Below are 16,231 nucleotides of genomic sequence, written 5' to 3'. Positions count from 1 at the left end.
AAATGAAATAACAAATTATTTGACCATACGACTCCCGCGGTGTACATTGTCCATTAGGTGTTTATCCTCCACCCGTTTTGAAGATGACGCGGATGGCCTGACAAAGGTCTGACATGTTTTGGATTTAATAAACAAACAAAAGCATTATTACTTATATTTTTTTATTATTATTGGTCAGGTCATCCAGCTACCTTACCTGTACTTTTCAGATATCTAAAATCATTTCAGATTCATAAAGCGTTAAACAATCAAAAATAATATTGATCCAAACAACAAAAATACTGTCAAAATATTACTAATTTCCTAATACTGCTGCCCCAGCCTATAACTGGTGTTGCGATGCAAGTTTTAAATAGCTAAAAGAAATGTACATCGGTAAAATTATACAACAGGTTTTCAACCAATTAATGTAACCAAGTGCAATTGAGTAATCAAGGCGACAGGCTGTGTAAAAATGTTCACGACGGGAGCGTAGGGGTTACATCTGTGTGGAGTTGTGGTTATGCCATGGCCTTAAAGCGAACACATACTTCCACAGAAAATGCATCATTAGTGGGTTGTCCTTGTTACAGTAAGAACGGCCTATATAGGTATGTGTTTAGTCAGAGTTACATGTGTTTGTGTTTATGTCCCTCCATGTGTTCATGTATCCTTGCATGCTAGCCTTTTTGTTTGAGTTGATTGGATGATTAGTTAATTGTGTTTTGTGTGTTCATATGAGTTTTGGCCTTCCTAAGTTTTGTTCAGTTGAATGTAAAATAAACTATTTCTCTTCTGCGTTCAAACCCGTTTGGATGGCTTTATTTGTGGCAATCTGAGTAGGGAGGGGGCAACTGCCATGCTACTGGCTGGTTCCCCTGGGCCGGCCATAACAGAAGCCAGAGAGGCCAAACAAACAACATTTGCTTGTGACGCCTTGGTGGCCCACTCTCCCCTCCACTGGAAGGCCTGGGTGGCCCACTCTCCCCTCCACTGGAAGGCCTGGGTGGCCCACTCACCCCTCCACTGGAAGGCCTGGGTGGCCCACTCACCCCTCCACTGGAAGGCCTGGGTGGCCCACTCTCCCCTCCACTGGAAGCCCTGGGTGGCCCACCCACCCCTCCACTGGAAGGCCTGGGTGGCCCACCCACCCCTCCACTGGAAGGCCTAGGTGGCCCACCCACCCCTCCACTGGAAGGCCTGGGTGGCCCACTCTACCATTCGAAGCCTGTGTAGCCTGCTTGTCCCTTCGAGGCTAACTCTTCATCCCTGGTGGGTGCTGAGAGAAGATCATGAATTCCAAGCTTTATGCCTCAAACATTTAGCTTTATCAAACATCTTGGATGGGTTTTTTTTAAGGGGGGGGGAGGTCTTATGACCCAAGGTCATGGTTTGAAGTTCTGAGTTTGTGTAAACGTTCCTCCCTGTGTTCATATTTTCTTGGTAGCCTGTTCCTTCCCACCCACAAGTGTTGTATGTTCATGTGTTTGTGGGTTGTCCCCTCCCTACATTATATTCAGTTAAATGTAAAATAAATAACTTGTATTCTGCGTTCAAACCCTGTTTGGATGGCTTTATTTGTGTAGGGAGGGGACAACGTCCATGTTTCTGGCTGGTTGTCCTAGCATAGCCGTAACAGTATGGTTAGCTCTATATTAAATAAAGAGCAAAAACTGTACTTTATGGGTAATTTCTAGTTACATTTTCTGACCCCACAAATGAATACTGAATATTGAATGTCAATATAGGTGTGATTGTGTGGGTTTGTGGGTGATGAGCCAAAAACAGCTCTCAATATACATTTATCACAATACACTAAACACATATTTGACTTATGTAAGCATTCACTACACAGTTTGTAATTAAAGTCAGAAAATGTTGGTTGATTTTGCCAAACTTAAGTCCTCCATTCATAATGTAAATCTTAAATTAGGTCTCTATATAGTTTGGATTGTGTTTTTTTGTAGCGCCATATAAATATCCTCTTGCAAACAATCCTGCAAGTCAAAACGTTGAAACAAACAGGCTTTTGAACAAGGCTTGCGAACAGGATTGGACCGTTAATTCGTCTTGATCATGGCCGTCATTTGACAAACGCTCACTGTGATCCTCACTAAATGTACAACATATTTAGTGCGTGGTATCAGCTTTAGCATTAGGTGTCATTAGCACTCTCCTCCTTTGAGGACTCCTGAAAATGGCGACATTCCAGAACAAGAAAATAAAACCAAGGGTATTGTGCTGAGGAAGAGGGAGAAAGGGATAAGAAAGGCAGAGGGGGCATCTGGGCTGGCAGTCAGGCTCAGAAACCAAAGGTGTTCTCCCCGCTGTAGGCTACATAGAGGAAGCCATCCTCGTCCTTCTCCTTGTCGTACAGCTGGCCCATGGTGAGGCTGCAGCAGGGGAACAGAGCAGATCAGAGCAGGATCACATTGCAACCCCCCCAGCAAGCTTCGGAGAAGATTACCACATGCCTTGAGACCCTACTGCAACTTGGCAGTAGGGTATCATATGTACATCTAATGACTCCCCTTCTTTTTTTTTATCCCTGTCCGTTCAAAAGTGTGTGGGTATTTTACTGATACTGTCAAGACCCTTGGTCATGGATGAAAGCTATACGAGTTTGTGTTCATGATCCTCCCTGTATTCAAATGTCCTTGTATGCTAGCCTGTTGATGGTCTTTTGTTTGAGTTGATCGCAACATTACTTAATTGTGCGTGTTAAATGTGTTGGTGGGGTCCCTGCTGATTTGCTTGCCAGGTGGCAGCTGTGTTTAAATGTCAGACGTGGACCACACCTTTTTTTGGGCCTCTTCCCGCTCAGCCTCAAGTAATGTGTGTTATTGACCTCTTAAGTTTTGTAGTTTTCCTCATTTTGTTGTAAAATAAATTGTTTTCTGCGTTCAAAAGCAGTTTCGATGTCTATATTTGTGGGCAGCTACCCTACCATCAGCAGGTTGTACACCAGCTGAGCTGGCTAAGATAATGAGCTCTGGCTCTTTTGTCTTGTAGGGCTGTTCACATGGGAAAGCGTCTTTGTGGTGTTTCATTTCAGCTCCCAGACCAAAACAAAACATTGGCTATCTGTAGCAATTAAACCTCAATGGGGCGGGCCAATTTTAAGTACGGGGTCAGCAAGCTTACATTTTTTTTATACATTTCTAAAAAGTGTCAAGTAGAGGGTCAAAGATTAAATAAGGAGTTTGATTCCCATCTCAACAGAAACTGTGTCAGGGTGGGGGGTGTCAATCTAAATTGAGGACACCCAATCTAAAAATATAGGACTATATTGTAACAGGGTTGGAGCTCTTTGAAAGAAAAGCTTCCAGTAAATGTGTGGGTAATGTGCTGGGACAGTTGGTGCTGGGATGTTGTGTACAACCACCAATCATGGAGAAGTTTCAAACAGCATGGAGCTTCAACAACGTATTTCTCAGTGATTCTCAAAGTGTTTCCACGGGACATAGCTTGCATAGCATGCACCGTGGTGGTGGTTAATGCTAGGAGGAGGAAAAAAGGGTGGTTGATTGTAAGAAGAGAAGTCAGGTGAGGCTCCACCCCACTTTAACAGGAAGATGGGTTTCAAATGCTACCTAGTCTACCAGTCCTTCTCTGACAACGACGGATAGTCCAAATCTTTAAATCTTTTACAATGCAAAGAACAATACACAGAAACTTAAAGTGTTGGTCGACAGAATCTAGTCTAAACAAAGAAACAGCCCTTTCTTTCTCACCTAGACTGGGGCACCGTTTTGTCGACGAAGAGGAAGATGGCCTTCTCTGAGGGTAGTTGAATGCGTTTTCTGATGATCCACATGAACTGAGCCACGGTGATGTCGGATGGAACCAGATACTTTCGCTTGTCGATGTCCACAATCTGTGAGCCGGAAACTTTCTCCACTATCACCTAGACAAAAGATTGCAAACATGCAAAAGGCCATGTAATGCCACGTGTGTTACATCCTACCCTCTTGTGAATAAGGAATAATTTATACATGACATCACATGGTTGCTACTTCCTTCCTTGTTTGTGTTTTGCCACCTGGTCTATTGACCTTGTAAGAAAGATGTTCAAGATTGGACTGGATATCCTCCATTGTCCTTGTGTATTATTTCCTCGAGAATAAACCTCAACCTCATTGAGCCTTGAAAGGAAACCCTAACCCAAAGCTACCATTGTTTCAAATAACTTTATGTGTTACATGGCCTACTCTCAAGAGCTCTGTTAAACAGGTAGTAGGATAAGAGCAGATCAGGTTTAAAAGCCCATTATTAGGCATACAAAGGGCCAATGGATCATCTCCGGTTGTCGACATGTGCACTGGGGTCAGTCTCTTGGAACACAGGTGCCAATTCCTAGTATGTGTGTGAGTATGAGTGTTAGTGTGAATGAGAGAGTGAGATTGTAAATCCACATATATAAATGTTGTATTACCAGGATTCTACTGCCTTTCCATTCAACTAGCTTGCGTCCCTGCAGAATAGACCCAAAAACAAGGACTTTTTTGTCAGAAAGTAATGAAGCACATTTCATCCCGGTGGCCTATAGTGACCCCCCTGTGGATACACTGGGGCCCTTGAGGGGGTGAAACTCTATCTGGCTATGCTTGCAGGTTGGGTGTGTGCATGTCGTCAGGGTGCCGGAGGGGGGTGGGGTTATGAAATGAATAAAGACCCGGGGAAGCTGTATGAGGAACCAAAAAGCCCAGTTTATTCTTCCCGGGGGGCTAGATATGTAGTCGTCCAGGTCGGAGCTCTGTTCTCCACTCGCTCACAGATCTATGTCAATCTCCCCTACACACACCTGCCACTCATGTAGTCAAGCACTCCCTGTAACTCTCTTTCTTTCATTTCTCTCACTCACTCGTCTCTCTCCCACCCTCCATTCCTTCCAGAGCTTCACCCCTCACTCACCGGCACTCTGTCAGGGTATTTGTTGCGTATTTTGGCTGACTCCACACATCTGTGTTCTACAGGGAGAAACAAGAGACAAACAGGAAGTCAGATTGATTGGATGAGCCCTGGCCCTCTTAACTCTCTTCATCCCCATCACAACTACTTGATCCTCATCCTCCATGCAGCAGCCGCTCTCACTCTCTCATATGACCAAAAGTTGAAAAAATAATCTGTTACTGTGCCTACTAGCAAACCTAACAAGCAAGCTGTAAGGTTTAGGGTGGTTCAGCCCGAGAATCGTCTTGCTTTACATCGCGGTCTATACTATAGTTTGTAAAGATGTTAATTTGCAAGACAAAAGGACAAAATATATCCACAGCACATGCTTTGATATGATGCAACGGCCTAATGGTTTTCTACAGTGTACAGTCTTAGCTGGGTTAGCTTGTATTCTAAAAGTTCACTAACCATGTACATTTGGAAAATATATAGCACATTATATTGGAATCCCTCTCTGTTCCCTTTGTCAATGAAAGCATGGTGTATACACGCCAATGGTTAAAGACCTTATGGTATTTGATTAGGCGTGGGGGAGCTTTCCAGCTTTCAACAAGCAAAAGGTATATCAGCTTAACGCCTTGCTTTTTATTCTAGCTGGTTTAGATAAACTATTAAAGGATGTATGTCTACAATGACACGTTTAAACGGCAGTACTATATGCTAGACCAATATCGATATTACTTAAGTAGCCGACATCCTGCACTGACTCAGATCGGACAATGCTGCGCTAAGCAATTTACATAGTTTTGGGAATTTAATGATAATAAAAAAAAACATTTTAGAGACTGGCTCCTTTAAACTCGCGAAGGAGCATATATAGCCTACTTGTACACTTATGCAAACGGGAGCGCTATGCGTTAATATGGCAGCAGGGCGTAGACAGACAGAGGACAAAAACGCATGCACAACTGCACTTTGAGGATGACACGCCAAACTATAGACATCAATTCAAATATTCATGACAGTAAAGAACATCCGTTCGTAACAATCAAAATCCCTTTACCGAGGGAATGATCCTCTTTAAACATCCATTTCATTTTGGCCGTATCCTCACACTGAGGCGTGATGCTAAAACCAGAATCCTACGCGCAAATAAGCAGCTAATGTCGATGTGGTTGAGTTGGATCAGATGCTGAAATATCAAAACAAAACGTCTTTAGCTAGAAGCTTCCGACGTCCTGTCTAGCGGTGGAAAGGTGATGTCACCGTTCGGGCAAACCATTGTGTACAGCAGGAGGGGGGGGGGGGAGGGGGGAGACTGTGTCATGTCCTTGGTTGCGGTTGTTGCCAAGAGACCAGCGACTACCATGGCAACCACTTGAGACGCTAAGCTGAAGGACGGGAAGTAGTTTAAGCGTGGAGCATCGTATTTGAGCAACCTAGCTTAGCTTATATACTTGCAATATAAGTTGTCCTAGCTCTTTACCTAGCTGAACATGGATATACTTTTTTAGTTGTACTTTATTCGCTGTGTTAATGTTTCCGTTTGTAAACCGTGCTTTCTTTAACTACGCTGCTAATATGAATGAGTACCGAGTTAGCATTCGTGCTATCTGATTGTTTAATGGTACTCTGCAGTCGTTTTATGTTGTTATGGCTTTCTATGAAGTCTATTCTCATCCGGCTTTGATTCGGTACAAAACCAGCGTTTGCACGAAGGCAACGTTGTTTCTGGTTGTTGTTTTGTGTCTTACATACATTTCACCTCTACTGGTTGCTTACAGAAGCCAAGGTAATGATAATGACTGTCAAACCTCCTACTCGTTGAAATTACCACATCGGCCGTTACCTTTGACGTGTTGAAGTGCATTGTATTCTTTGCATATAATGCTGTTAAAAAATGCACGTATGACTCAGACATTTTCGCTGTTTAAAGCTGCTTTGTTGTAGGTTTCTGGATCAAGAGGAGCACGTATGAGGAGCAGCCTGTTGTGAGGTTCCAGTATCAAACTCTTTTTGTTGCATCGACCAACACCAAGGGAGACTATGTAGCCTGGAGTACTTTTTCCAGTTTTAACAACATGCTTGGGCCCAACCTCCGTATTCCTACAATCTCGGTAGGTTAGTCAGGAGCTGGTCACTAAATTAAGGGTTTCAGTTGAACGATCATGTGAAACTTCTTAGATTGTCATATAAATCGGGCATCTTAAGTGTGTGTGTGTGTGTGTGTGTGTGTGTGTGTGTGTGTGTATGTGTGTGTGTGTGTGTGTGTGTGTGTGTGTGTGTGATGACCAGGTTCAGGAGCAGGACCAGAACCAGGATGGCAAATTGGACCGTCTAATCTTGGAAGTGCAGCTCCCTCTCAAGCCCGAGGAAGAGGTGTACAGCGTGCAGCTGCTCCTCACATTCAGCTACCAGCTCTTTGTACGTCTTTCTTCCACCTGCTATTCCCTCAGAATAATTATAATAAATATCTTGCGTTATATGCTTAATGAATGTGACGATCATGGAAAAACACAGTCTTCTGAAGAGAGCCTTGCTTCTTAGAGGTAATCCGATGTTCTGTGTCGCCAGTATGTACTCATATTCAGGCCTTGGATCCAAGGTGACACAAGGCAGTATCAGCTGGAGAGATTCCGGGTTTGTTCAGATAGACAAAACATGCTTACAGTGTGTTCAGGGACTGACTACGCCCCTGGCATGAAGAGTCTGTACAGTTGTTTTAGTAACTAGATATGTGAAGGGCACATGCATGATGGTGTCTGATACTAACTTGGAGAATGTTCAGACAATGCAAGCTCATTGTTTATAACAAAATTGCTGTTGACTTTATTGGAGGTATCACAGAAACGAGAATACAAAAACTGTTGGTCAAAGCTGTAAGGCAGGTGTTCTGCAGACCAATGCAGCTTTTGTATTACGTTGTTAAGGTTCTAAATAAACGTCTTAAACTTTATTCGGTCATCTTGCAAAAAAGTTCCACAACATTTGCAATGTAATATGCTAACCAAACAACTTTATTGTGTTAACATATTCCTTCATAGTATCACACTTGTCCATTTCAGTCAAGCCCAAAATAAACAAAAGCCTCGTTCTGCTATGCTTCTGCTTCCAGGAGATAATAATGTGAGTTTCCGTTTTTTCTTCATTCAGAGGATGTCCACTGTGGTGATGCAAAGCCTGGCCTACATTCAGTACTCCTCTCCGGTTCCTGGAGCTCAGCTGTTTGTCGCTGGAGACCTGAGGTTACAGCAGAGAGTCCCGCTGCCTCACCGCGGCCTCTACAACGTTTACAATGTGAGCTCAACCCTCCCCCTCTTTTTAAATGGTCATTTTTAGTGATGCACTGATTGATCTGGCACCGATCATTATCGGCTGATTTACGCCTTAAACACGTGAACGGTGATAGGCTGATCTACTTGAAATTTTGCAGATTGCGGGAGCCAATCACGTTACTCAAAAACGATTGTGTTCAATTCATTAGATTCATTCACTGAGACATAAATGTTATCCTGTTTTATCATAATTCACCTGGAGGTATGTTTGGTGTAACAATTGAAATAGCTTTTGTTGATCTTGGTTATTGGATGCAATAACCAGCCTGCATCACGATTGCAGTACTTTAATGTTAACAAAGTTCCTACAATTAGCTTTTAAGGCTTTCTTGAAAGCCATACTTTATAACAGCGCTGTCCACTCAAGAGTAGAGCCATAGACAGCACTCCTTTCATCGGCACGGATTTCACGACAAGTCTGTTGGTTATGCGAGTACAGTATATGTTTCCTTCGCAAATTGGCTTTGTTGTTTAATATTGTAGTTATAGTTTAGCTGCAATATATTTGTACCAATTTTACAGTTTCAACTTTTTTCCATGTTTCTGTGTGTGCAAAACTCTCTTGGACTTGGTTGACTACTAACAATAACCCACGAGAACTACAACCTTAAACTATCGAAGGCTAGTCTATATTAGATTAACTGGCAAAAATGTAAGACTTTACTCCCGTTTCCGCTATACTAAGGTCTTATTTCAGCTACCGTGGTAAAATGTTATTGATTACTATGTTGACGATCAATTAAGACATATTACCATGTTTATGGGGAACACCAACAACTTATTTCAGCATTCGCGACAGACACCTGCAGTGAAATGCCGATACCGGCTCAAGCCACAGAGCAATGATAAAAGAAGGTAATCTTGGCAGCAGCATTTTCAACCAGCCTTCCTTACTACAAGTAACAAATTGTCTATTAGTTTGAAATTAAAAAGAGATTTTATTTTTTGGCTAAATGGCCAAGCCATTTGCCAAGCCAAGTGGTTTTCAGAGGAAAGGTTCTCTGTGTTGTTGCTTCTCCATTCAGCGGCTGCTTCTCCATTCAGAGGACAATATTATTTACAGTTACACTTTCTGTGACCCTTTTCACAGGTGCACAGAGAGTGTAGTTTGAATTTGCATCTTGAAATTTTGAGTTTTGTGTTGTTTGAAGATAAGCGCTCAAACAGCCCATGGATCTATCAAAGAAACAGCCTCACAACTGACAAACGGTTGTAACATCCTGTAACATCGCAAATACAGGGCTTTCATTTGAGAGCCAAAGTATGGAAGTAAATCTGTGACATCGGATTTTAAAAATAAAAAGCCATTGAATTCTAAGCACTGAATATTTATGCAATGAAAGAACTTATCTGGATTTTTTGCCTCTGAATTTAACTCTTAAAATTTTCAATAAATAATTTTCAGCTTTATTTTTCAACGTTAAAAAATTAAACTTAAATATTTTCAACGTCCCCAAAGTCAACATGCCAAATTCAGCTGCAAAATTCAATGTATGAAAATTCGTTAACATCCGGGACCCAAGGAAGAGCAATCGATCCTAGATGCTAGGTCGCGGTCAAGCAAGTAAGAGCGTCACTCGCTGGTTCTTTCCTTCTTGATACAAACGTTAATTCTAAACAGCATTTTACACAGTTGCCTATACTAGGAAATGCTCAAAGGTAAATCAACGTCATTAAACACTGACTGTAGCTTTTTATGGGGAGAGAAGCTACCGAAAGGTGGGACCCCAGGGGGTGCTGTTGTAAATTTTCTGCAACATGCACGAGTTTGAAGCGTAGACAGGCATGAAGTAGCCTGGTCCTACCAGGCTCTCGTACTTCATTTCATTTGTACAGAGAGTCTTGACCCACTCAATTGACTAAGTTAACTCACTTGAAGGGAAGCCTCGTTTTATATATTAGGTAAAAACATATAATTGCCGAAATTGAGTGATAGGTTATGCAATTAAGAAAAAACAACGGTGGGCCTCTTCATAACTAATTTATATATTTTTTTAATTCAATAATGTAATAATTATTTTTATTTTTTAATTTTTTTTTACAAACCTTAATTTTTGGTGCCCCCCCAGGTACTTGGTGCCCTACGCACTCTGCGTACTCTGCGTATAGGGAGCGGCGGGCCTGGTCCCAGCATCACACCAAACATAGGCAAAGGTACCTCGGCGGACAAATTGGTGCCCTAATAAATTGGGCTCCTTGACCCACTACAATTACCCTTACGCTGCATGTAAATCCAGCCAAGTCACTGCAATCACACACACACACTTAAAATACAGGCATTAGTTCATCGTTTATTTCATACTGCAGTAAAAAAAAAAAAAAGGGTGTGCATTATAACAAAAACATTAATAAAACATAAGATCCCCCCCTCCAGCTTGTTATTAAATGTGCTTAAGAAATACATTTGATTTGATTAGCATTTTACAGACCGATACAATGGGGCGTTTAGTAAGGTCCACCACCGTTGCTTCTCTCCCCATAAAAAGCTACTGTCAGTGTTTAATGACGTTGATTAACCTTTGAGCATTTCCTAGTATAGGCTACCGTGTGAAATGCTGTTTAGAGTTAACCTTTGTATCAAGAAAGAAAGACCAGCGAGTGACGCTCTTATTCCCGCTCCCCTTGCTTGACAGCGATCTAGCATCTAGGATCGATTGCTCTTCCTTGGGTCCCGGATGTTATCACAGAATTTTCATACATTGAATTTTGCAGCTGAATTTGGCATGTTGAATTTGGGGACGCTGAAAATATTTAAGTTTAAATTTTTAACGTTAAATACTTGATTTTTAATTTTTTAATATTGAAAAATAAAGCTGAAAATGAGTTAAATTCAGAGGCAAAAAATTCAGATACGTTATTTCAATGCATAAATATTCAGTGCTTAGAATTCAATGGCTTTTTATTTTCAAAATCCGATGACACAGATTTACTTCGCTACCAGAGGCTCAATCTCCGTTGAGTTACCTCATTCAGCAATAGATAAACAGTTATTTACATGACAACCTTAGCCATTGCCCCTTAAAGCAGCCCTAGTGTCTGCAGGCACTGGAAGTGACTGCACTTCACGAGACGGGCCTTGATGATTGAGGACAAATGGTAGCAAATGACAAGCGTCGAGGTGAATTAAATGATGTGCACATGGCTCCGCCCGGCTTTAAGGTGTCTCGTTCATCACACACTTTGCCGTTGGAGCGTTGCTCAGCACAGCTTGATGACCCATCTTAACAATGCATAGCCATAGCCAACCTACTGCGTTCAGTGAATGGCTAGCCAAAGCTATAATTGCAAATAATGTTTTAGAAATGTAGCCTTAACACGACCGAATTGTGCTTGTTAACATGTTGATTTTGGTTGTGTTAACATGTCATATTTTGACATGTTAATGCAACAAATATTTTTGTTTGTAGATGCCCACATCAGCTAATTAAGTGCAGCGTCAGTAGTTGATGCACAACGTTCTCCCTTGCGTTCTTGTTCAACCTCATTGACAGAATCTCATCTGAATATGTATCACTGCCTTGATTCAAGGTCCCTCATGGGCCACAACAAGAAAATACACGGTAACGTGTCAATTTTTGTTCTGTTAACCCATCCATGTTAACACGCAGAACTCGGTTGTGGTAACACAATATTTCTAAAACGTTATTTTCTCTAATGGCTTTCCATATTAGGCTGTGTTCACACCAAAAGCGAAGCAAATTTTCAATTTGCATTACTTTGAATGCATGAAGCACAAGTATTTGCTCTTGCAAAGAACAATGGACTTACTAGTCGTAAACTCCAACGTCTCTACCGCCAACCCTGGCTGAGATAACCACTATTCGGACTCTATACTTGGCCCAATCGGAGTTGGAGAACCCAACGCCATTGTGTCCGTAACCCCATCCGTACGGAGGGACACATATCTCGCTGAATTGAATCGTATTCTCCAGCAGCTGCATCTGGATGACTGCCTCTTTTGTGATTCAATCATCACTTTAGGACGCGAATGACGCAGAGAGAATCCCAACACTTTCATCACACAGCTTCACGCAAATTTTGCGCCAAAGTTCACATTGTTTACGCAGAAAGAATTTTGCGAATTACGCATCGCAACATTCGCGCCACTGATGACGCCTGATGAGAAATTTGCATTAACAAAGATGCAATTGACCCATCCCGTTAACCAGGATGATGAGTCAGTTGAAGACGTGACAAGCGTGCAGGTTTGTAATGAACATAAACATCATTTGGCCAACGTGGCCTATCAGATTATCATTGACTTTCCTAATGTAAGAATTTCGGCCATATGTAGAACACGTGCAGTGCGTGTTTGTATGTGAGGGCAAAAATACATGTTTAAAAACAAAGCTGTGTTGTGTTTCACCTATGGATTTCACCATGTCTTACAGCACTCATTTTATGAAAAGTTCACATATACCCTACCTGGCTAAACATGTTTATTATTCACGTCTGATGCAAAAGTGTACATAAAAAAAACCAATGCATTGTTTTCTCATAAGGTTCGTAATGTTGGTACTGATCACATTCACACCTAAAGCAGACAGAACAGGAGTTCACTTGGAAGCGGAGAGAGACTCCCGTTCTTATGCTCACCACAGTGTGTTTGTTTGGTCTGCACCAGAGGTCCAATGAGCATTAACACCTCCTAAGACCATCCCTACACTCCAGGGTTTGATTTAGAACGGACTAAACGGCTCCAGTGGCAAACAATCAGTAACCTACCACAAAGAATGGCTTTGTGTGATTGTTGTGTGTCGCACCAGGGCACAAGTAGGCAATGCTTTCAATATGCCACGCATAATGCATATTCACTGACTATTTGCCTTTCAATGTAAGCTTACAGAAAACTTGAAAAAGTAATTTGATGAACATTTTTTTATTGTATTTTGTTTTGCTTTATTTAATAGCTTTATTATAATATCTTTTCAATTAAGCTACCAAGATGTCTGTCAAGATTTATATTAGCGGCTAATTGAGATTCTAGTCAGCCAATCCCAGTAAATGCCAACTAACAGACACCCTGTAGAACACACTTGGTACACTGGCATTCATTGGACCAGCCTGAACCAACTTTTCATCAGGTTTTTCTATAATTACTCCGCAAAGAGTAGAATGGATCTTGTGTATATAAAAGCAGACTATCCTGCTGTTGCATTATGAAAGGGAAAATGGGATTTATTTCCCCAAATTTTACTCAACAAACCGTTGGTCCTGTGAGCAAATTTAACTTTATTACAGTATTTATATTAGAGGTGGCTGCCACACTACATCTAGCTGGCATATTGGGCTCCTCCAAAACCAGGACACAGGATTATGATGTTTAATAATAATAATTGATTGAATTTATGTAGCGCTTTTCTACACACTCAAGACGCTTTACAGTGAAGAGGGGGACCTCACTAACCACCACCAATGTGACGCACCCACATGGGGAATGCACAGCAGCCAATCGCCGCCAGAATGCTCACCACACACCAGCTTGAGGTGGAGAGTGAGGGAATTAAATGAATCAGCCAATTATACAAGAGGATGATTAGGGGGGCCAGTTTGAATTTGCGATAAGTGCCCTGGGATATTTTATGACCTCAGTGAGTCAGGACCTCGGTTGTACGTCTCCTCCAAAGGACGGCACCTTCCACAGCACAGTGTCCCCATCACTGCACTGGGGCGTTTAAAGCGGTTTATTGCAGAGTTTGATGGATAAATTATTGAAAGAGCAGGTGTTATGCTGAGTACACACTAGATAGACTAGTCTAGTCTAGTCTAGAATAGTTTTTCAATTTCGAAAACATGAAAGGCCACACACCTTATGATAGTTTTAGATACATTTGACTGTTTTGGTCAAACTATTTTGCCAGAGTGCACCACACACTAACACAATTCAAATCTAGCTTTAGCATGCACAAACATGGCGGAAGGCGGTCTGGAGGAACTTCATATGATAGCTTTTGCAATCTTTTTTCGGAAATGTTTTAACTCAACAAGCTGTTTCTCCAACCAACTTTTGCTTATACTACCATGGCTTCTGTTATGATAACTTGCTCCTTATTGTCTTGGTTTCCTACGTGACAATCAATTGCCTGCATCCCCGGCTGTCGTCAGGGTTCCCCCCACACTACAGGATATCAGATCGTAATTATTGAACATGTTTAATATTTACGATTTAGAATCGGTGAGGCATTAGTCGGTAAAAAAACACTCTCCACCACAGTATAACCTGGCAATAAATCTTTGCTGACCAGAGTCTGAGGGGGATATGGGGCACAAAATCTGTCTAATCATCCTATAGTGTGTACCCAGCATTACATTCTGCCATGTAGCAGGTCCCCCGAGTGTGTGGGGGGATGGCTGGTTTAACCCGTACGCATTGATTAATACCCAACATGCCCTAGAGTCCAATCAGTCTGACTCTGGTCAGCTGGTGCTGCTCAAACAAGCAATCAAGCACTTACACTCTACAGTATAATAAGCAGCACTCGAGTTGAGGGGGGATGAGGGGGGATGGCATCCCCCTTTGGAATTAAAATGATCAAAATCATCCCCCTTCTGAAACAGCCATCCCCCCTTCCCATCCCTTGTTATTTTATCTATTAATGTGGAAATATTACCGCTATTTCATTATAGCGGTTTCCTTTTTCAATTCGGCGCAACGTTGCTTTTCCCAGGGACAGATTTGACAGCGACACTGCATACTCGGGCAGTATGCTATTGCCCAAGCACGCAGGCACGCTTGCTGCGGGCCTGCGTGCTTACGCAATAGTGCCTTCACAAGCTCTCATTCCACACCGTACGAGACAGACACTGGTAACGTGAAGCTGTCTCTGCACCTCAGACATCGCTACCGCAGGCAAATCTTTCCCCTTTTGTCCCTTTCATTCCAACCCGTGAGCAACACTAGTCTCCCTCCTCTGCCGAATGCATTTTTGAAAAAAAAGAAGAAGAATCAGTTTTTAAAATCCTTAAATGCAATACATGCCTCCGAATCACGTGATGCATCCGATCAGCTGCGTTTTGGGGGATAAAATAAGAGCGATGACAGTAGTAATCGCTCTTATATTATCCCAAAAAAGATATAATAATATAATAATAATAATAATAATAATAATAATTATCACACCGTTGGTCTTCCACCATATGCGCTGTCATCAGCACAAATGATCTGTCCCCAGGGGCGTAGCCACATGGGGACCAGGGGGGGCCACGGCCCCCCTGGTCAGAGGTTGGCCACCCCGCTGGCCCCCCCGATATATTATAAAATATATATATAATTAAATTTAAATATTTTTTACTTAAAAAATCCAGAACGGAAACGGTCTAAAGAAAGCTGAAATATATGCTTAGTTTGATCTAACCTTGACTTATTATTCTTATTTGTGTAATATTTTGACATTATGAATAAATATTGACAATGGAGTCCCCCCCCCCCGTTGACAATGGAATCCCCCCAACCCCACACCACAGTAATAATATCCTGGCTACGCCCCTGTCTGTCCCTAAAACTTAAAATCCACCATCCTACCTGGCTTTTTTTTACAACTCGACCACTGCCTTTAATAGAGCCAACAATGAAACAGCATCTAAAACTTTGAAATGTTTTAGTCACAAAGTGCGACAAAAGTGACACAAGGGTGGGAAACTATAAGGGACATTTTCTCACTACTAGATTTGATAGCTCAAGACCAAAATGGATGGCAAGAAACAAACAGTAATGAGACCACCACTTACGACTCAGCAGCGTACAATAAATCAGAAAATAGCAATCAGAATTTCTTTGGTTATAAAGACCAAAAGAAAAAAAACATTAAAACGGTTGTTCTCTTAGGATCCCAAAGGGTGGATCAATGATATTGGGGCTTCCCAAACAAATATGAAACAAAAACAAAGTAGTGGTAGGTTTTGAGTCATTCATATGCCTATGGTGTACAAGTAATACAAATGAAGATTGGATGAACTACATATTATATAACCAAAAGCGCTTTGTTCATTATCCAAAAAAGAAAAAAAAAGGTGAGAAGGAT

At 41.8% G+C, this 16,231-nt stretch overlaps 2 protein-coding genes across 2 annotated transcripts in view; one reads left to right on the top strand and one right to left on the bottom strand.

Annotated features, from left to right (window-relative positions):
• Positions 1-2,240: 2,240 nt before the first annotated feature.
• On the bottom strand, positions 2,241-6,070 carry gabarapl2 (GABA(A) receptor-associated protein like 2). Its single transcript, XM_079743331.1, has 4 exons — positions 5,939-6,070; positions 4,894-4,949; positions 3,714-3,886; positions 2,241-2,372 (listed from the first exon to the last, which is right to left on the bottom strand). Exons 1-4 carry the CDS (start codon positions 5,970-5,972, stop codon positions 2,282-2,284), a joined length of 354 nt encoding a protein of 117 aa, XP_079599457.1. The 5' UTR covers positions 5,973-6,070; the 3' UTR covers positions 2,241-2,281.
• Positions 6,071-6,285: 215 nt separating this feature from the next.
• The window catches only part of tmem231 (transmembrane protein 231), a 31,822-nt gene continuing 21,876 nt past the window's right edge, over positions 6,286-16,231 (top strand). The window contains exons 1-4 of the mRNA XM_079743089.1: positions 6,286-6,667; positions 6,826-6,992; positions 7,171-7,299; positions 8,029-8,172. Coding sequence (XP_079599215.1) covers positions 6,529-6,667; positions 6,826-6,992; positions 7,171-7,299; positions 8,029-8,172 — 579 coding nt within the window. The 5' untranslated portion in view covers positions 6,286-6,528. The remainder of the gene's footprint in view (positions 6,668-6,825; positions 6,993-7,170; positions 7,300-8,028; positions 8,173-16,231) is intronic.

This window comes from Pollachius pollachius (genome assembly GCF_949987615.1).
Source record: "Pollachius pollachius genome assembly, chromosome: 9".
NCBI classification, from domain to species: domain Eukaryota; kingdom Metazoa; phylum Chordata; class Actinopteri; order Gadiformes; family Gadidae; genus Pollachius; species Pollachius pollachius.
This window is presented reverse-complemented; position numbering and strand designations above follow the sequence as displayed.

What these genes read in the sequence shown, in the direction of transcription:
- gabarapl2 (XM_079743331.1), bottom strand. Translation starts at nt 5,972, where the DNA reads ATGAAATGGATGTTTAAAGAGGATCATTCCCTCG. An exon ending in AATACCCTGACAGAGTGCCG is followed by an intron (nt 3,887 to 4,893) that starts GTGAGTGAGGGG and finishes TCTTTTGTCTAG; the next exon opens with GTGATAGTGGAGAAAGTTTC. An exon ending in AAAACGGTGCCCCAGTCTAG is followed by an intron (nt 2,373 to 3,713) that starts GTGAGAAAGAAA and finishes CCCCTGCTGCAG; the next exon opens with CCTCACCATGGGCCAGCTGT.